This window comes from Scatophagus argus, chromosome 24 (assembly GCF_020382885.2).
Source record: "Scatophagus argus isolate fScaArg1 chromosome 24, fScaArg1.pri, whole genome shotgun sequence".
Classification (NCBI taxonomy): Eukaryota; Metazoa; Chordata; class Actinopteri; family Scatophagidae; genus Scatophagus; species Scatophagus argus.
The window spans coordinates 11,539,298-11,561,802 of NC_058516.1; the positions used below are offsets into that span (position 1 = coordinate 11,539,298).

At 38.8% G+C, this 22,505-nt stretch overlaps 2 protein-coding genes across 2 annotated transcripts; both read right to left on the bottom strand.

The window, feature by feature from the left end:
* Nucleotides 1-446: 446 nt before the first annotated feature.
* Nucleotides 447-11,446, bottom strand: dhrsx (dehydrogenase/reductase (SDR family) X-linked). The gene is made up of 7 exons (XM_046382560.1): nucleotides 11,315-11,446; nucleotides 6,028-6,135; nucleotides 5,403-5,471; nucleotides 4,098-4,199; nucleotides 3,310-3,517; nucleotides 2,816-3,023; nucleotides 447-1,810 (listed from the first exon to the last, which is right to left on the bottom strand). The coding sequence occupies exons 1-7, from the start codon at nucleotides 11,412-11,414 to the stop codon at nucleotides 1,628-1,630; spliced, it is 978 nt and encodes a 325-aa protein (XP_046238516.1). The 5' UTR covers nucleotides 11,415-11,446; the 3' UTR covers nucleotides 447-1,627.
* LOC124055611 (E3 SUMO-protein ligase ZBED1-like) lies at nucleotides 6,142-11,451 on the bottom strand. The gene is made up of 2 exons (XM_046382558.1): nucleotides 11,315-11,451; nucleotides 6,142-9,978 (listed from the first exon to the last, which is right to left on the bottom strand). Exon 2 carries the CDS (start codon nucleotides 9,927-9,929, stop codon nucleotides 7,884-7,886), a length of 2,046 nt encoding a protein of 681 aa, XP_046238514.1. The 5' UTR covers nucleotides 9,930-9,978; nucleotides 11,315-11,451; the 3' UTR covers nucleotides 6,142-7,883.
* Between the last annotated feature and the right edge of the window lie 11,054 nt (nucleotides 11,452-22,505).

Genomic DNA, 22,505 nt, shown 5'->3' on the forward strand with positions numbered 1-22,505 from the left:
CTTTGGGACTTTTAATGCAGCAGAAATCTTTCTGTACCCTTCCCAGATCTATGTCTTGACACAATCCTGTCTCAGAGGTCTACAAACATTGACTTTGACTTCATGGCTTGGTTTGTGCTCTGACATGCAGTCTACTGTGAGGGCTTATATAGACAGGTGTGTGCCTTTCCAAATCATGCCCAATCAACTGAATTTACCACAGGTGGACTCAACTCAAGTTGTAGAAACCTCTGAAGGGTGATCAATGGAAACAGGATGCACCTGAGCTCAATTTTGAGTGTCATGACAAAGAGTGTGAATACTTTTTGTTTTTCATTTTTAATAAATTTGCAAAAACTTCAAGCAAACTTTGTCATTATGAGGTATTTTGAGTAGAATTTTTTGAGGGAAATGAGACTAACACAACAAAATGTTGACTAACACAACAAAATAATAATAAAGTTAGATGGATTAGGTATTTTTTTTTATTACCAATCAACATATTCTTGCCACAAGTGGTACATCTTTCTCAATCTGTTGATACGATAAAAGTAAACAGACTACTCATATGACTAAATATTAATACACAGTGGAAAATGTGGAAAATGGTAAATTGAACATTTGATTGGAATACACTTTCAAACAGAAATGTATACAGTATATTTTATAGGGGAGAGAGGTACAACATGACAGACCAGAGGATATTACAGACACAGATGTACTTCTTTTTATACTAACAGAAAGTAAAATAACACTTTCAACCTGGACACCATGATCAATAACACAACTGCTGCTGCACAGATAAAGGACAGTGGTCTTCTTTGGGAAGTCTTTTAAAATCCTTTTGGTCAATGAAGCAGACTGTTTGCTTAGGCCTTTGCTGATTGGATGACTTGCAGCGTAAAAGGGCTAACTTGTAAAATATAGGCAGAACTGAAAGGTATCGTAAAAAAATATATAAGAGGCAGCATATATCACCAGAGTAACCACCAAACGCTGCTCACAGTCTTGTTCGCTGCCGTTATCTTTCTTCAAATTCTGTTCATAATGTTAGTTCATTTTTTTTTAATGTGTTAAGCTAAAAATCCAGGCCATAGACACTGCATTTTTAAATCAAACTAATCACAAGTGATCATTACTGAAGCGGGAAGGAAAATATGTGCTTCTTCTTAGCTGGCTTGCATTGTTTTCCCCCCCAAGTTTGAATTTAGTGTCTGAAATGGGACACGGCTAGAGTTATGGTGTCTTTATAAGCACAAAGAAAAGGCTAAGCTAAGGCTGTCTGTGGCTAAATGACATACGAAAGTGCATTTGGCACATGAAGAACTCTGCAGATGATTTCTTCAAGAAAAATAAAAATGGAGGTAAGAGCACATGGGGCCGAAACAACCAAATGAGCAGTGGCTGAGACAATAGCTCAGTTTACACATAGAATTACACATCATATCAACATGACTTCTATCACCAAACATATATGACACAAAATTTGCTGGTAGCATGGGGATTCAAGTTAAAATTGTACATATTTAAGTGTGTTGACAATAGTAATTAAGGCAGTGGTTAAATATTAATAATCTCCAGTCACCACCTCTTGGATGATTCGGGAGCATGCGGAGCTATACCCGTGTGAAGGTCATGGCGAGGTGCGTCAGGCCTCCTGGAGGCCCACAAGCTCACAGCTTTTCTTCCACAGCTTGGCTTGCAGCTCGGAGTCATAGGAGATATCAGAAGATTGTTTCTTTTCGCCGTTGTAAAGGTAACAGCCCCCCAACCCCTCCATCTCAGAGGCAGCTGCAGCATAGATGGCTATGGATGCTCCCTCTGCTGGAGTCTGAGAAGAAAGGAACCATCAACAGGGTGTGTTAAAAGGAAAAAAAAAAGTGTTCTAATGAGTTTGGTTCTTCTGAAATTTCTCATTCTGTTGCAAGTCAGATTCACTTAGAGTTTCCCAAACTGAACTTAGAAATCTCTTGAGCAGATGGAAACTACCTTTTCATGAAAAGAAACATTGTGCTGCATAAAAATGCCACTTAATTTTCTGCTGAAAATCGATTTAAACAGATATTTAGTAGTGTTACTGATTGATTCAGGTCCAAATCCTTTAGTGGGAAGTATTAAGTAAGTAAGTAATTTTCCATTTTGTGTTATAAATATGCATAGTGACTGCCCTCTACAGCTTGAAACCCGGCTATAGGTTAGCCCCTAGTTATGCTGCTATAGGCTTCTGTGCACATTCATGTCCCATTAATGCATATCACTAACTCAACTTCTTCCCTGAAGTCTTTGTGTTTTCTCGTCAAACACGTTCCCATGGATCGTGGTTGGACCTCCTGCTGCGGACCTGCTTGAAACTTACTGCCATTACTACTGTTTAGTCATAATTAATTTTAACTCTCCTACCACTCTGTACAGTTACTTCCATTATTAGTGTTACTACTACTGTTGCTATAATCACCATAGTACCTTCTCTACCATAGTACCCCCCCCAACCCAACCGGTCAAGGCAGATGGCCGTCCACAGGGGTGTGCTCCGAGGTTTCTGCCTTCTAAAAGGCAGTTTTTCCTCGCCACTGTTGCCAAGTGCCTGCTCAAGAGGGAATGTTGGGTTCACTGTATTACAAAATTTATTTAGAAGTTTGGTCTAGACCTGCTCTAATTGGAAAGTGTCATGAGATAACTTTTGTTGTGAATTAGCGCTATATAAATAAACTGAATTGAAAACGTGATATTCTATGACTTTATAACAGCCCCATAAACTGAGATTTGACAGTTGAAATGAATGATCAAGGCCATACTGAGCCCTAGGAATTGCCTGTGTCAGTTCTTAAAAACGTACCCTGAACAGTATCTTGGCCACTGGTTTCTTCATAGCCTGTGCGAGGCTCCACAGGTTGTTGTACAGTGCTGTGTCCACCATGCCAGGGTCCACGGCGTTAGCGGTCACTGGGAAGCCGCCGGCAGTCAGCTGCTCCTGCAGGTAGTAGGTGAAGAGGACCAGAGCCAGTTTGCTTTGGGAGTAGGCAGCATGGGAACTGTAGCATAGCCTGGAGACGGGGGGGAGGGAGGGGACAAGAGTACGTGGATTAACTTTGAACTCATTTTGTCATTGAAATGAACCCAATGTGACATATTGTTTTGTCAGCTTCAAAGACTGAGCTGTGGTGGTTAATTAAAGCTTGGAACATTAAATTAAACATTATAATTGTTGATATCCTGCTTGCATTGTGAATGAATTTTCAGTTTGGACTTTGCATTTAAAGTAGAGCACTCAGTCTTTGAGACACTTCCTAGAAACCTAAAGGACAACAGTTAAAAGGATTTTCTTCTTACTTCCTGTTTAGATCATCCATGTCCATAACTCCTGCGTAGTGTGTAGCGGAGGACATGTTGATGATTCTCGAGCAGCAACCCTGTCTTCCTGACCTCTTCAGAATATCCATAAGCAGGTTGGTAAGCAGGAAATGGCTGAGGTAGTTGAGCTCAAAGTGTAACTCAAAGCCATCCTGTGTGTGTGTCTCAGGAACCAGCATGGTTCCAGCTACATGAGGGAATGACAGAAGGAAGAGATGTACTTTTAGTGTACAATGCATATTGCAATCACTCAAATTAAATAGGGTTTTGCAAATACCTTGAAACTATAACTCTAATCTGGTTTTTCGTGAACTGACAAGGCCCTGCCTACTGCACTGATAGTGCTGCTGGATCCAGAACCCCCTCCATGGCCCTGCCTGGATCCTGCTGCTCCTGCTCTGCACTGTTCTCTCTATCCTCCCTGTCTCTCCTCTCTCCCTCTCCTTTTTCTCTCTATCTGGCCCTCTCCTGTCTCTCTCCATCTCCCTGTCTCTCCTCTCCCCCCTCTCCCTCCCAGGCGGTCGCAGCAGAAGGCCGTCTACACTGAGTCTGGTTCTGCTCGAGGTTTCTGCCTGTTAAAAGGAAGTTTTTCCTCACCACTGTCACCAAATGCTTACTCAGTGTGGGACCTGTTTCTCTCTGATTCTCTTCTTTTTTGTTGTTTTTTTTCTTGTTGTTGTTTACACACCTGTAAAGTGTCTTGAGATAACTGTGTTATGAATTGGCACTTTAAATAAAATTGAATTGAATCAATTAAAGCAGCCTACCATTGTTAACCAGAACATGGAGTGGGAGACCTCTGTCTTTGAACTTCTGAACAAACTGTCGCACTGATTTCAGCGAGGTCATGTCCATGAAGAGAAACTCAGCTGTCAACAGAATAACATCGTCAGCACAGATTCCAGAGAGCTCTGTAAGAGTAATCCTGCGTAGTCATAAACACGAAAAGGATTTGATGAGTTAGTTTGACGAGGTTTTAAAGATGCACTGAAAGTGGCCTCTGGGATTAAAGCTCTGTATTAGAACATGTTCTCTCTAAAACCTGGAACAGCCCAACTTCTTAGCAACTGCAGGCATGTTACCCATGAGTCACTTCCCACTGCCTGTGGCTGCACAAGCACCTAATTAAATCACTTCAGCTCCCCTCATTGTGGCATATTCTGCATATACTACAATAATTGGGATGCCTCACAAGAGAGGGTTTAAAGTAGGGTCAGGCGACACGTAAAGAAGCACATGAAAAGCCTTCTTAGAATTCAGTAAATTAAAACAAAGAGCACTTTGTGCTAATGACTGTCATTACAATGACCATTTTACGCAGCACTCTCGCTTTTGTTCAGGATGAAATTCACTCTATTGCAAGATTTTTTTTCAGTTTTTCATCACTTTAATCAGGTTAAGAAGAGCTGGCCACATCCACAAGTCCCGTTTAAAGGGGTCGTTGGGTTTCTCTGTATTAAAGAATAATTTGGAAAGCGTCACAAGAGGACTTTTGTTGTGGTTTGGTGCTATATATATCTATATATACATATATAAATGTATATACAGACACATATATACAAATTGAACTGAACTGAATTAAACCTGCTTTTATTAGTGCTGTTCAGTCATTTGCAGTGCAGTTTGTAATAATTCAGTTCATTTCACTAGAGAGTATTGTTTTTCTTTTTAATGTTTTATTTAGTTTCAGTTGTTTGTATGTTTGGGGTAGTTGTACTCTTCTTAAGTCTTTCCATTTTATAGTTAACTCCATCAGCACATTTACATTGACAGCTATAAGTTACGTGGACACACGCATACACATTTTAATTTAACAGATAGTGAAGAGCTGAGACACATCTGGGTCCACAATTTACACACTACAATACCGTCTAGTGCCACGGCTGATTATTTTTATATAAGATGTTAGTTATCCTATGAGGAAACCAATTTGAAGGTTGGTGGTCAATTTTAAAAAATACTGACAGAAAATATGAGACTATAAATGACTATAAATAGAGTTTATAGAAGATTTTGTTTTGGCTAAGAGCTTGGGAACAAAGACAGACAGATGGAGATAGACATGTGATTACCTTTGCCCTCGCTGAATTCCTCTTGAATCCTCCTGACAGCTGCTGTGCCCTCTTCTCTCTCGTTCCCAGCTGGAGATGGAGATCAGAAAGTCTTGGTCTGCAGCAATCATCCATTTCAACTCAGGTCCTACCTGCTACACGGACTCAAGAGGACTGGCTAACACTCTTCTTAATCATTTTGACGACTGATCAAAGCACTGTTTGAGCCAAAATGACATAATCGCAAAGCATCTAACTACTGAGGATAGTTCCCTTCGATTAAAGTATAGGATCGTTACCTCAGATATTCCGCACGATGTGCACCAAGGCGGACTAAATTATGCGAGAGAGTCAAATCGTAGAATCCACAAATTTAAAAGTACAACCAAAGTGATGCCAATCAGGAATATGTGCGTCTAGAAGATAAATATTTAATAGCTCTATGAACAGAGCTTTGATAAAGAGAACAGCAAAATTTGGATTTATGTTTTGAGCTCCTATATTGTTGCAGGAGTCTTTAAATTAAATGCTGTGAGGGGGGGAGACATCTTGGTCCAGCAAACTGACGCTGGAACGAGGTATCAACTTGCAGGGGGAGGAGACCATATAACATCCAGGTAAAGGCATATGATTGACAGTAGCCTACCTATGAAAACATGCATGCCCAGGCTTGCCAGGTGTCTCGCTGCCTCAAAACCCATTCCTCTGGTACCCCCAGTCACAATGGCAACCCTTCCATTTTGCTTGGGTAAGACTGTGTAGGAGGAGAGAAGGCACCACATAAGAACACGATGCAATCCTTCGAATTTTTTTGTGTGTAACAGTTAGGATTACATGTAGTTACAGCACAGTCAGGACTCGTAAAACTTCTTTGGAGCAGTTCATCTGTCCAATTAGATGCTGCTGAGGGTGCATGCTCTAATCAAAGGTGGACTCTGACATCTGATTGACAAGGACCAAAACAGAAGGGTAAAGCATGTGGATGTTAGGGCAGGAAGGTTTAATTGGCAAACAATAACATAAAACTGTTAATAAATTAATCGTGCCCATGTTAATGCTGAGAAATTGCATAACAGTGTATCAGTGTTGCAATAATAAGTTTGGACATCAAACGGGTCAATGTTCAAAAGAAAATCTTTACTTTCATACTGTTCTTTTACATCTTAATATGTAGTGTTCTGCAGAGAAAGACATCGCCAATAAAAGTAACAACAAAGTTGAGTCACAGAGCCTGAAAAAAATTATAGCGCAAAAGAAAAAATTCAAAAATTCAGAGCTTATAACATGCTGAGTGACAGTGACAGACATCAACATATACTTTTCTATAATCACTACAATACTCTTAGCTTTTAAATACAGATTTGTACAGTCAGAAATTATGAATGGTTCTGCTCTTGAAGGACATTTACTGTGCAGATTTAGAAGAAAAAAATACGACTGCGATGATAAAGCAAAAAATGTAACCACAGCAGTTTAACGATTTCGATATTTTTTAAATTTGCGCAATTAAATAAAGTTAATTATTTGGCTTCCAGACTTTTATACACATTCTGCTTTCTCTTTCTTTCTTTCTGTGAATGAGATGATAGGATTGACTTCAATCACATTATTGTGCGTTAAAGTAGAAAAAAGCCCGACACCATCTCAACACCATCTTTACAGCCATGCTAGCAGTTTAAGGCTTCTTTTTCACAGCTGTGTTAACATTTAACAGTGAATATTTGCAAACACGCTCACAATGACTATGCTAACGTGCAAAGGTTGGCAGGTAAAATGTTTATCGTGTTCATTTTAATTTTAATTTATATTTTAATTTAGAGAATTAGTGTGTTAGTTTTTCTTAAACAGCTGAGGCCATGCTATAAATGTCTGCACCAAAGTGCATGGCTATCCATCCAATAGTTGTTGAGACATTTTATATAGCAACAAAAAAAAAAGTTAGCCAACTATACTAAAAATTAGGAGATCAAAATCACGTTTTTTGTCCACTGGTGAAGATGGATATCTGTTGAAGAATTAATGGCAATCCATCCAATACTTGTTGAGATATTTAGTTTGGACCAAGAATCACAATACTAGCATGGTTAAATGAAGTGTTGTGTTGCAGCCATGTCTTCAGGAACAACAGCCCAACAGTTGGTTTTTACATTTCTGTTTACAGATTAAACAAACTGGAGTAAACTAGTGGGCCTTGAAGACGCGGCAGGTGTGTTTTTGAACTTTAGACAGCCGTTTCTCCTGCTTCCAGGTTAGCTAGCTCGACGTTCATCTCATCTCACTCTCAGAAAGACGGCAAAATACACAATTCGTTCAAAGTGACTTGGCTAGACAATGGAGGCCAATACTCTTTTCAAAATTCAAAAAAACACATCCATTACATTTTCATACTAGTGACTGATGCCTTGATTATATTTCTTTTAATGTTTCAGCAAGTCTGGCAGCAGGCCACACAATATGCAAGGAATAAAGTAAATTATTTGACTTTCTTGCAGTTGTAAGCAGTCATCCAAGTGGCTGACAAGAGTTTTCTTCCCAAACGTTGTCCAAATTATCCTCACAGGGTTCAGGCTCATAGTAGCTTCGTGAGTTCTCATACAAGAATACCTGCTGATCTACTAAAGCTGGAGCTATACGGTTCCTTTTCCCACAAAGTACAGTACCAGAGGAGCTGAACAGCCTGTGACAAGGTACACTCATGGCAGGAACACACCAGTACCTCTGGAGCACCTTGGGGAGAGTGGGGAACAAGGGGGCATGACTTGACCACCACAGTAAAGGGTCTTCATTCAGGCCTAGGACTCTTTGTGATTTGTAGTTGCTCAGTTCCTCTACCACCTGTGCGTGCAGCTCCTCCTGGCTCTGGTCTGCATCAGACTGGCAAAATATCGCCGCCAAAGGGTTTTCTTGGGTTACACTGCTGGTTGAAGATTCTCTAATAGGTGTCTGCTTTTTGCTAGGTGGCTCATCAGATACCAAAGAGAAATCATCTAGGCACGATCGCTCTGCAATCTGCTTCTCAAGGATTGCTTTTGCCTCCTCGATGATGTGATTCTCAACTTTTGAGCGTTCTTGCGCAGACAGGAAAGGCAACTTCTTGTACCGAGGATCCAAGAAGGTAGCAACGTTGAGGAATGTTGAAATTTCTTGCGACAGTTGTGTATTCTGTGAATATGTGCCTGATAGGACCTTTGAGATGACCTCTTTGGTCATGCTGATCTCTTTGAGGTCCCCTTCCTTGACCTTGAGGGTGGTGTTCAACAGCATATGAAGCACAGGCCTAACCATGCTAATAGTTGGGTACCTGCAAGAAGTTATCATGTTTGCCACAACTTTAAAAGGCTGGAGTATTTCAATCAAGCCCTCTACCAAGGCCCAGTCGGGGCCATCAAAGCTGAAATGATGGCTGCTGGAACTTTCTCTAAGTGTTGCAGTTACAGCAACCTGCTGTTCTTTCAGTCTTTGTACCATTGCTAAAGTGGCCAACCAAGACCTACCCCTGTCTGTTATGAGTGTACACTGAGCAAGGCCATGTTGCTTCTGTTTATCTTTCAGCAGATACATTGACGGTTCTCTGAAATGATCAACAAGTTTGCGGCAACATCCCAAAAAGCTGTCGACTCTCGGGAGCTGGAAGGCTTCATCCATTGCACGATTAATGGTATGTCCAAGGCAAGGCATTTCCACTGACAGTTCCAGGAGCGAGCATGCTTTGACAATGTCCACTGAACCATTTGTTGTGGCACCGCTGACTTTATGAGTTATCTCCCATTCAACAAAGGCTTCATACATCGCTCTGGTGATATTCTCAGCTGTGTTGTCCTCTTGTACTTCAAAAGTTTTAAGGCACTTGTTGATCACTGAGAACCCATTTGTACTGCTGTAATTAACTGAATGCATAGAGAGTGAAATGTACGTTCTATTCTGTGTTTGGCTCTGCCAAAGATCTGTAGTAACACCACAGTTTACAACCCCAGTGAGCTCATTAAAGACCATGTCACGGGCACGGCAATACATCTGAGGAAGCATTTTAACCACCAAGTCGCTTTTGCTTGGTGGAGAGTACCCAGGATCAATGGTACTCATTAAGGTCTTGAAAGTAGGCTCTTCAACTACAGATACTGGGTACAACCCCTCGCAGATAAAGTTGATGACAGCAGCAGTCAGATCATTGTGTCGTCGGTTTTCATAGTCTAAGCTCTGCCTTAAGTTTGTGTCCTGGGATTGTTGCTGAACATATAGACCTGAAGGCTCAGTCTTTATCCTGGAGAATGCTGTGGCGAATGCCTCACGCATCTGATCTGTGTTGCTCTTCACAAACTCACTGAATTCTACAGGGTGATTTTTTTCAAGGTGGTAAGACAGATTGGAGGTGTTTCCAGAGTAAGCGATTTGACTCATACATACACGACAGTATATCCGTTTCCAGTGCAATATGCAACCATCTGCATCTGTGTCAAAGCCAAAGTATTTCCAGACTTTGCTTTTTGCACGGGGGTGTGCGACCAGATTGAGGCCAGAGCATGAAGGTCCTGAACCTTTACCCTCCATTGGTTCCTTCAGTAAGCAATCCACTTGGATGCGTTCACTTATTGCGCACCTAACAAGAATAGTGAAATGAACATTTGATGATGTTGACACAAACATTTTAGCTACTTATGAAGCTACACTGAGATGGGATTGTAAAACATTAAAGACTTGTTTACATTCACACAAGAAAGCACATTAGTTTGAGAAATCACGTAAAAAGCAGGAAAACAACTCAGCTTTACCTATGCTAGTCTGATCTGATGTCCAAACGACTAATTAACATGAAAATTATCATTTAGTCGGGAGGATATAAAAATTAGCACCATAACTACAAAGTATTTTTAGATTTGACAGACCTTCTTCTTGCCTCCCTCCTAAATAACAATAATTTAGGAAATCCCATTACTTTCTGCTGCACTCATGCCCTCATGCATTACCAACTGCCTGCATTCTTTGTGAGATTACCAGAGTAAACCTATAAGCTTGTCTCGAGACACAATCACCTCTTTGTCTTAAAGCGTACTGTATTAGTGACTTCTCACAACACATCACACATTGTTGTTAAACACAGTTCGACTGCAAATGATGACTACGCTAGGTTTTTATTAATGTTTTAAACTATGTCTTTTTTGGAATCAGGTTTGTTAATATTCCAAACATTAAAACTGGAAAAAATTAATGTTTCAACTAACTGGTGTCACGAGACAACTTTTGTTGTGACTTTGCGCTACATAAATAAATTGAATTGATTCTAATTTATAGCAGATACTCAGATACTTGCAGGTTATAAACAACAAAGTCTTATTTGGAGTGGACTAGCCTGTTAGGAGTGACATATTTTAACTGTCACTTTTTAATAAAAGCACTCACATTTCAGCAAAACGCACACAAATACAATTAAATCTTCAGTATCAAGCCTTACCCTTGAAAACCCTGGAAACTTCAATCTAGACATTTGCATTATAGATGGAGGCCAATTCAGAACAGATCTTTGTTTGGCAGATACTGAGATGGTTGATCACAATGATAAATGTAATTTTTTTTATGCTAACATCTAAAAAAAAATCTAAATAAAAATCAAACCTGTGTGTGGGGAAAGTATGTAGCATAAAGGTCACAACTTACAGTCAATGTAATAGACCATATGTGTGACATTTGAATAATAAACAGTATTATTCTAGCACGTAGAAACAAACAGATTTTGAAAATAATGTAAGCCAGTCTTACAACTCGTAAAGCCCTTTCAACAGTTGTTATTCTACTTAATCCCACACACATGATACCTCTGGCACCATTTCTTTCTACTGCTTTCTACTGTATTATAGACAGAGTAAATCATAACTTTAAAAGACAACATGCTAGCAGAGCGTATCAGATATTTAGGAAATAAAAAAAAAAGACCAGACCTGGTAACGTAAAAGATCTGTTGAACATTTGATAGATAAGAACTTTAACTCCGCATAAATACAGCCTGAGAAGAGGCACCAACACCGTCTGCAGCCACATCCCTCTGTTTCCTCCGAACAGCTTCCGAGTCCAACTGTGCTTCACGTTAATGAGTCCGACTCCGAGCCTGCACGGTATTAATAGTCCTTAGTTCCGCCCCCAAGAAATTTGCGTCATAAGATACCATAAAATGGTGCAGATTAACTGGAAAACAAGAAATAATATTTTTAAAATTTTCTTTTCATCCTACTAGATTCTAGAATTGTAATTGTATTGTAGGTGCTTCCTGTGAGGGTAACTATCACCTTGAAGATTAAAAAATTAAAATGTAATTAAAGGCTGCATGTCCCTAGGAAATGATAATTCAAGAGTCTAGAACATATTAATATAAGAAGAGAAAGAAAGACAAAGAATATATATATATTTTATCTTTTTTATTAGCCTAAATTAACACACAGGCTGCCCAAAGGTACAGCCTATAGCCCTCACAAGCACAGTGGCCATGGGTTGGTAAAATGTAATTCAGAGAAAACAGGACTAATTACTTAGTAATAAAATGTAATTAATTATATAAATGTGGTCGGGCTCATAAAATTATTGTTGTTTAGAAATTTTAAGTCACTCACTGTTGTGTCATTCTGAAAGATCAACTCTACACAAGAAAATCTCTTTATTTCAATTAATGAAACTGTCTACACAGGCCAGGTAAGCTCAGTTTACACACTTAACAGCAAGATAATGTGTGTTTCAAGTTTTGTTTTTTTTTTCCTTCTGATGGTTTGGAGACACTGAAGTTGCTACTGCTGCTGCTGGAAATAAGGAGGTCAAAACCAACCAATCAGACAATTTTGAACTGCTGTCAAGGATCAACAGCGGTCAAAAAGAAGGTCTCTCTTTTCCAGAGTTTGAAAATTCTGGAATCAGCTGATGACCCCCATGTGATTTTTTTTTTTTTTTTGACCACCGTATGTAAATCTGCTTTAGGTTGCAAAATCTCCCAAATTCCAGGAAAACCCGTTTGTACCATCAGACAGACTGCAGATTAGACATAGACCCTCGCAGCTCTGTGAATATAGAAAGTACAATGGGCACTCTATTAAGTCATAAACTCTTTTATGGAAGTAAAAATTCATACCAATTCAATTTCTTAACAAACATGTATTCATGATGAGATAGATAGATACTTTATTGATCCCAGACTGGGAAATTACAGAATCATCATCATGAGACAAGATATACTTTTGAGATTACTCTCATAATGTGTTCTTTCTCAGTCCATCCCTAATGCAATTTGGAATGGTTGTGTTCCTCATTTGCTTGTGGGACAAATGAATACATTATAAAATTACACTCATAATGTGTTATTTCTCGCGCTTCCCTAATAATAGGGTCTGGTTTCATGTATTAGTGAATCATGGGTTGAAGTTGGTGTGGTTGAAACAACAGCTGCTATTAATTCTACTTTCATTTCATATTAATATCATTTGTCATGGCCTGCTGTCCCTCTCTACAAGTACATTCATTTATGTGGGGAGGTAGTAAGTCTGATAATTTTCTAATTTGGGGAGTGTATGACATTTGGCACAATATCAACAAATGATAAGCTTGCTGTTTTATCGGCACCAATTGAAATGTGACCAATATTTCCTGGGGGGAGGTGTGATTAGTGATGCTTAAGATTCTTTCATCTGTGGCTGAGGAAGACCCCTCATGATTATGGTCACCCCTTGACTTTACTTGCCAAAATTTGCCCTTGTGCATTATCATGTCAACATCACATCACAGATTATGACTGACTGACTGAAAGTTTAGTGTGGTGTGGTGATTTGCATTGTTTCGTCAAAGCAAGAGGGTTCTGGATAACTCCAGGTCTTGGACCTTCTGTACGGGATGTACATGTTCTCCCTGGCCTGCGTGGATTTTCTGAGGGTACCCTGGCTTCTTCCCACGTTAGGTGAATTGGCCACTCTATATTGCACATGTGCGTGATTGTCTGCGATTGACTGGTGACCAGTCGAGGGTGTACCCTGTTGTCAGTTGTCAACTGGGATAGGTTCCACTCCCCCATGACCCAGCACTGATAAGCGGTATAAAAAATGAATGAATGAAAGAATGAATGGAAGATGACCCATGATGGACGCAAAATCCTCGAGAACCACCCTCAGAACTATACATCCAACTTTGCACACATGATATCCACCAGCAGGTTACCATGAAATATGCTGAGCCTGAGGCCTAATACAGACTTAATGATTTAAAAAAAAATGGAGAAGGCTTGCGCTCATTGGCAAAAAGTCGCACTTACTAAAAAAATTGTATTCAGACAATATATGGATTCATTGATTGAACTTTGAAATATATTTTCCATGAAATAGATCATAAAGTTCATAAAGAACCAGTTTAGCAGTGCAGCCATTAGTGTAAAATAGTGGGAAACATTCATCCTGAAGGACTTGTCACCACCAAAAGCCCAACAACTGTGTTTCAAGTATCCTCTGAACTATTAATTAAGTAAGTGAACTGGATTAAAAAAGACATCAAGTACACAAATCTGTGATGTTGGTCAGGTTTTCCTGGAAAACATTGCCTCTGTGAAAACACGACAAGGTTTTTCTGTCCATAGAGAAAAGGTGTGGAAATCATTTACATGGACAGCAAGAGAGAGAGAGAATAAATACTAAAAAGACTGAACAACCGACCAGGCGAGCTCATCTTAATTTGCCACCGGCATTCATACAGCAGATGGCGAGGGATGAATGAATTCTGTTATGTGGAAATACTTCTAAAAGTAACAGATGATGTCAACATGGATGGCTGCTAGTGTTTGTATAAAACAGTCTGCAAGCTCCTGGCTAAAATCAGGAAGTGTGAAGTAATATGTCATTCTCAAAGAACATCTCATCTACACTATTAAATTAAAGACAAAGGTTAAACCAGTTAAAACTTCTAAGTATTTGTCCCTTATCAGATGTACTTTAACCTGGTGAAAAGGTCACATTTTGTTGTTACTATCAGGGATGTTTCCAAACGCAGCACACGTAACCAGTAAAGTAAGTCTAACGTCCATAATAAAGTCCATAATAAAATCCATATTAACTTTATAATGTTATCTCAGCTATGTGTACAGAGCAACATTATCATTCATTCATGTTTCTGTCCACCCGATGAAGTTTGTCCAATATTCACTCTCCTTTTAGCCCTGGTTTGGTTGCCACCCACTTCTGAGAAAAATATCTGCCACTTTAGCTGCTCATTTTAATTCAATTCAATTTTATTTAAAGTGCCAATTCATAACACAGTTATCTCAAGACACTTTACAGGTGTGTAAACAACAACAAAAAAAGAAGAGAATCAGAGAGAAACAGGTTCCAGGGCAAAACCCCACACTGAGTAACCATATGGTGACAGTGACGAGGAAAAACTTCCTTTTAACAGGCAGAAACCCCGAGCAGAACCAGACTCAGTGTAGACGGCCTTAGCTGCTGTGCTCCACTGTGTTCATCAGCTAGTCTCTAATTCTTCAGAGATTTAATTAAGTGTGGTGCCACAGCTTCCTGGTTTTGTCGTTCTATATTTTGTGTCCCACTTAAGTTAATTGCTCCAAATTGCTACAACAGCTTTCCGGGTTGACTGAATATAAAAAATACTGAAGCTGAATATGTTACTTTACCAATATGTTAGAGCAAAACAAAACAAATTGGGTAATATAAACTCAATATCAGATTGAATGAATAAAGTGAAACAAAATGGTAATTCAGACTCATTATTTTGCTAAGAATCTGCAGAATTCTGTAGATTTTTGAGGGCAAAAAGCTACTTTGAAGCTGCTTTGAGTCCATCAGGTTGCAACCCAGACATTGTGTTTCACGGATAGTTTCCATATGTGAATCTTCCAATTAAAAACATCTTCAACTCCACACCACCTGAGCCCTAAATCCAGCTCTCTCACCGAGAAAATTCCATTCATTCACAAGGAAAGATGCTGAAAACAAGAGCTGCAAAAATCATCCGCACACAGACAATGAACACTTATTGTCAAGACAGCTTATCATTGGCCAGTGGCACAAATTTACATATTACACATGTTGCTCACTTCCTTTACACGGAAACACTTTTACATTTGATATAAATTACAATTTTTTTTTTGCCACTTATAGTGTGAGAATATTTCCCTTTAATTGTAAATCTCCAGTGGCTCTCATATGGTGTAGCTCTTGCTTACTAAGTTAATTACAACACATTAAGACATGAGAGGAGAGCATTTAAGGTTATGGACAAAAGAAAGACAGAAAGAAAGAAAGAAAGAAAAATAATGTGATCACCCTCATAATCTTTGTCAGCTAACCCATCTTTACCTAATCCCAAGGCTAATTAGATATCCTTGTCTTATACAAAAATGTATAAGATATTAGACTGTCCCCAATTTTTTAATTTGATGTTTTACAAAAAAAAGAAAGAAAGAATTGAATTGAATAATAATAACCAAAGAGGTGGTCACCTTAAGATCAGGATCACCCTGCTGTCTCCTCCAGTATGTCCATGTCCATCAGGTGCCGTGGTCACAGTCCACGTCCCGGCAGATGTACCACAGGATCACGTAGAGGATGAGCAGTATTGCGAAGATGAAGAGAGCCACCAGGATAGCCTTGGACACGGGAGAGATGAAGGACTGCATCTGGGCTGAGGGGATCCTCGTTTCTGCACGCGCCGAGGGTGTCGGCGAGGCTGCAGACATGTGTGCGCACACACATGGCGAGGAAGTCCTCCTGATGTTGCGTAGAGGAGTTGGAGAAGCTGTCACCGTGGAGAGAGAGAGAGAGATAAAGCCTCTTCTCTGACCATTCGACTCATTTAATATCATCATCAGCAACATTTCTTTCTCTCATTCGTTTCTGAACATATCATGCTTTCTCCACATTAACTGTTAGCAGAAACAAAGGGTCATTTTCAGTGGCTGAGAACAATAAATGTGTCATTTCCATTGATGCATTGATTGGTTAATAAAAAGCTCGCAGATCTTAGTTATATTTTAAATTTATTTTATCATTACTGTTGACTAATTATAGTCCGCTGTTGATTGTCTTTCTCAAATGTTTGTTTTTATAATATAGTCTCTTTTGTGGTTTGTAAACACTTAGTAATTGTATTTGATTTTCTGCGTTTTTGTTTTATCCATCCCTACAGCTGATATGAGTCATTCCCACCACTAATCATTTTGTTTTCTGTAGGAGATATTTTGAACTAATTTGTTTTTGTTGACATTTATTTTTTCTTTTTTCGCAATCTAGCTTTTGCAAACAGACTTCCACGCCCAGTCTGTTCTTTAAAAGGCGGGAAGTAAGGACCGCAAGGGATCAGAGCCGCATCGGTGAATTGTACAGCACAGGTTGATCTGAAGTTGGAAGCCAAGATGAAGTCTGGTCTGAGGGTTGCTTTCTTTCTGCTTCTGGTTACTGGAACAGTAACGGTAAAAGGTAAGGCGACTGTTGGACAAACGTTGTCTCTATCAATGAAAAACTGGTTCTTCTAATCGTTGCATGGAGATGATGCGTGAAGGGCTAAAAGGGGTCTATGCAATCACTCAAGAACAGGGGAGTTATGTGGGATTGACACAAACTTACCATAAGGCTTAAGGCTTACCTGAGGTCCATGCTGTTTTTAAGCAAAAGATAGATGGTCCAACTGGTGAACCATCAATCTAGAAAGCTTATGCAATGGGTTTTGTGATTAATACTGTTTACCACAGTCCTGCGTCATTCTTGTCAGTAGAGAACTTTTTGACACATCACTAAAGGGGGTATGTCTTAGATCACAGCTTGTAAGGTTTACATCTGATGAGATGCTGTTCATCCATCCATCCATTTTCTATACCGCTTATCCGTCAGGGTCGCGGGGGAGCTGGAGCCTCTCCCAGCTGACTATGGGCGAGAGGCGGGGTTCACCCTGGACTGGTCGCCAGTCAATCGCAGGGCGCATGTGGTTCACAAATGTCCAATAATAAATTCTAATCTAATTTGTTAGACCACCTTTTAGTAGTCTCTAACTTTTGTCTGTGGTTGTCATTTCCAATCCTATTGGTTCCTATTGAAGACATAAATCTATTTTTTTAAGGTTCAGAGGCCAGTGGCTAAACCTGCACCTTAATCCAACAAAAACACAGGATCAAAAAGTGCTGCAAAGAAAACAGATTGCGCCTGTGAGATTAGCAGTTTTCAGGAGTTTGAAGACAGGGACAGTATGTCTTCCTTTCACAATTTTTTTCCATTGTTCTTTCTTGTTACAGGATCTGACCTCTCTGATGCCCTAGATGACATTGGTGGGTGCTTCGATCTAAATTTGCTATTCAAAATCATACATGCAAGTCAGCTTTAATGACACTAAAATGCAGTTTAATTGCTGACGTGAACGGCGCTCAATCAACTGAGGGGTACCAGTGGGGGTCTAGTCTTAGGGCGCCAAAATAGCTACATTAGCATGTGGCCATGCATGGTTAAACATCTGCATCCAAGGCGATCCTACAAGCGTAAACCGAACCTGTTTGTGATTTAGTGATGTTATGGCGTTTAAGGATGTGTTGGAGACATAGATGTTGAAATCACTTCAGTGTGAGTAAGGCTGTGGTAATGAGACAATAACAACAACAATAATGATAACAGACACTGCTGTGATGCTGACAGATGTCTGGGTTAACGCCTCTGCATTGCATCATTTCTGCTGCCACTCAAGTATTGCACCTGTATCTGACCACCCTTTCACAGGAGTCCATGCACCCAACCTAATACTGTTTAGCTTTTATTTCCAGAAGAACATTGTCAGAATTTGAGACGGGAACACCTACAGAAACTACTTTATACTGTTTTTTTCCTCTGCTGTCCTGATTTTATTTAATTATTTTACATTTATTCATGACAAAACCACAGCAAACATGAACCTTATAGACCTTTTACTGGGTTGCTGTATAATTCTATCATCTCCGAGTGAAGGGGCCTCATGTACCCCCCAACCAAAGTTCCAGAACTGGCTTGTATTATTAACCTGGAGCATTAGCTGCCCCAAGAATATGCACCATGACAACACAATATAACACAATAAAACTTTGTTTCTGGTTTACGTCCTTCTATGTATTGATGGGATTGATGATGATGATGTTTTGATGCTCACAGATCCCAGTCACGAAGCAGCCGTTCACCGACATAAGCGTGGTGAGTTTGCCAAACGCTATGGTTTTATCTTTTCTTTCATATGGGTAATAAATTAGACAGATGTATTAAGTGTGATAAGGGTTTCACAGCACATATTGAAAAAGCTATTTCAACTCTGCTAAAGCAAACATATAGAAGGGATTTGCGAGTAAATGTCTAGGTGGACTTCTTGTCATTTGTAGAAATTATGCATTTTACTATAGGCTGCAGTACATATTAAAATCACTCTATTTGTTTCATAGCCAAATGTTTTTGGATGTTGAATAATGTATATGATGCATTTATCTAGACTGACATAAGGCCCGAGGAGGAGTTTAAAGATACACACCCAGATTTTCCAAATAGGAACCACAATTTCCAAAGTTTCCCCGCAGCTTGAAATATTAGCTAAGCTCTTTAAGTTTCACAACATCGTCAGACTTAATGTTGGACTGTTGCAATTGAAGCAGGGAGGGGATCTCTACATGTGTGTTAACTTTGTTTTTTTTTTCATATCTTTCCTCAAACAGGATTTAGCGTGTTTGATATTCTTCGCGGGAATGGTGAGTAGCTTCAGGAATTAGTGATAATTAGTTATTCAATCTATTCACATTGACTTGACAATGAAATTTTGCATTTTGGGCATAATTATTTTTCTGAGTGAGGAGTAAAACATAGTGAGGCCTTCTGTTTATGCATCTCTATGTTACAGGAGCTTCTTCTGTAGGACCCAAACCCACTAAAGCCACTGGAGGAAGTAAGCCTGCAAACACCATATTAATTCAAATTTACTGCCTCTTTACCACACTGGCAAAAGAGGCCTAGCAATATATTGTAACAGTCATAATCATTATTATTGGATTTCATTTTTCTCTAATATTCTGTTTTAGATGACTTTGGATTGGATCTGGTACATGCTCTTAAGCCAGGGAAAACTCATTCATTGATGATTTTAATTTCGAAATGGTTCTTATATTAAACTAGAACACGCTCTAACAAAGATATGACTGATATACATACAGCTGATATGAATAATTTGCAAGTAGATTTTCGTTAATTAAAGCTGTGTAACTTGTGAATGAAAACTGCTACGCGAAACTTAGGCCAAACTGTAAAATCTGGAAGAGCTGATCAAACATGGATCAAGATTTTCACAACCATGTTTTAGTGTGTCATTTAGCTGTGAAACAAAAGCTTATGGCAGATCGGTCAGCCTTTTTTGCTGAATGATGTGGTTACGGCATTAGTGAGGCCCGCCGAGTGTTTTGGGTTTCACCATTGGCAGCTACGAAATGAATTGCTGCAAACTATCCTCTTTAGTGTTCTCAGGTAGCCCATACAAATAAAACCAACTACCTTGCCTCTTAGTCATCTTTCAAATCAAGTATTTGCTTACATACTGTAACAGTAACTTCGACAAAAATGGTCAATGACTCTTAGAAAGGAATTTTAAGGTGATAATATACCAGTGTGTTTACAGTTTACTACCCTCAAATGGCCGAAATAAATGCACCTTTAAATCAGACAATTTTCATGCTTAAAAGTATCCAAGAGTGCTGACACAGCATTCAGCGTGGTTATTTGACTTATTTGACGTATTCAGGAATCTTGTATGGAAAACTAAAATTGTGATAATTGTGATTTTAATTCGCAATAAAGGTTTTACATGTGTGTTTTTCAAAATCAGAGGCAGAATCCCGTCAAGCTTTTAACAATCCGCCAATATAGTTTGACTGAGTATCCCATCATGCTGGCTTTTCCTATTCCACAGATCCCCAAACTCCCAAGCCTCATGGAGGAAGTGAGTACACACAACCTCAACTTGCTCATTTCTTGCCAATTCTTGACACATAGTTAGGTAACAAATGAAAGTAAAAACAAGTCTAAATTGCAGTGGGAAGCCTCTAGAACACACAAAGAAGACATTCATTTCAGGAAAAGTAATATTTGTGTATCTTGTTTGCTCCTAGATGGCTTTGGGTTCAATCTGGCAGATGCTCTCAATCCAGGTAAAATGTTTTCTTTCATATAATTATTCCATATGGTTTCCACTTTCGCCCAGCATGTGAAAGCTCCCTGGACTGAAACCAGGCAGAAACAGTCTGCTTTGATGAGAATTTCCCCTATGTGGGACTGATAAAGTCCTATTTTATCATACCTCTAAATGACTCTGCAAGTGTAGGTGGATCTGAATCTCTATTTGCTAGATGATGATTGATGAATTAGTGATTGACTGATTGATTAGAATTAGTGATTAACATTTGCTTCTAACCATATGAGTGACTTTAGTGTTCTGCTAGAACTGCTACCATAACACTTTGTTCACTGAACAAAGTCAACCTGTAGTCACGTTACTGATCTACATTCACACCCAACCAAGATGTTTATTTAGGGTCTCATTTGTATGATAGCTTGTTTGTCTTATGCTGATTATCTCTTTCTAGAAGGTTATTCAAACATATTTCAGCCAAATTTGGTGAAACTTGGGCCGTGGAACAAGTGACTGGATTCTTATGTGGTATAGCACCACCATGTGGTCATGTATGGAAGCACCTAATGAACAACTCACAAACCCTGTATTGAAGAATTACCACACACATTTCTGCCCAGATTCTCCACTATTTTATTTTTTTTCTATAAATTTTATTTTGCACATGTAAAAATATCTTGTTTTTTGTTTTTGCAAAAGTAGAGCACATATGGACAGTGTGATCCATTAACTTGTATACCAGAAACATGACTTTCAAATGTTTACAACTCAATGGTTATGAGTCTGAATTACTTCAGTCACCATTATCATCTATCACTATATGTTTTTGGATGTCTTTAACTGTTAAAATACTAGATTCAGCTCATCATCCAGTCCTGGCAGAGGTATTTTTAAGTGACTTATGACATGTTCAGTCCAATGCTCTTGTTCCTACAGCTGAAAAACCCACTGGTAAACCCTCTGGAGAAGGTTAGTCTATAAACCTCATCCCTTCTTTTATTATATGGTCATCTAATCAATTTGATATTATGATGTTTCAAAGACGTTTCTGTTTCGCTTTGAAATGAAACTTTGTTTTGCTTTGATGGTATTTTTTATCCTGTGACCAAATGAATCACATTCTAAATTCTCCCACAGATTATGAGAAAGACGTGATCCAAAAGCTGAGAAAAGTCATTGAGAATCAAAGTGAGCAGTTGAAGATGCTGATGAAGCTGGTGGCTCGCATGAATTAAAGGCCCGTGTGCTGAATGTGGAGACGCAGGAAGAAATATGTGAGTTGAAAATAAATGTTTTCCCATGTTTATATATATTTATGTATGATTATTTACATTTCCTCTCTGCTCACTTTCACTGACAGAATCTTACTTTTGCTTTTAGCCACGAATGGGAGTTTCATGATGCATTCCTTTTTATGCCTGTTTAATCCTTTTTTGTGTATTCCTGTTATGCCTATGTAATCCCTTTTCCTGATGAATAACCATTTATGGAAAAAATGTAATCTATATATTCATCACAAAGTCATTCTTTGAATATAATCTACTGTATGTTTAATGCAAAATGAAAGCTTAATGGGTGATGATGATTGATGGAGGTTACTGTTTAAAGATATTTTATTACACTTTTGGTTGATCAATAAAGATGAGCATGACTGTTTAACTTGTGTGTATGTGATTTTTTTATTAGGCTTCACATTAAACCCTATTATTAAAATAATAATAATAATAATAATAATACTGATTCCAAACTTAAGTTAACAACAAGTTAGATAGACATTATTTCATTAGGGCTGAGTAATTTTCATTACCAATTAATATGCCTTTTATTTTCATAATTAGTTAATTTAATTAAGTGATGACTTCAAATTGCTCCTTTTGTCCAACCAACAGTCCAAAACCCCAAAGCTCTTCATTTAACAATATAAATAACAAAAAAACCCCCAGCAAATCCTTGAATCTGCACACATTTGAAATTTTTGCC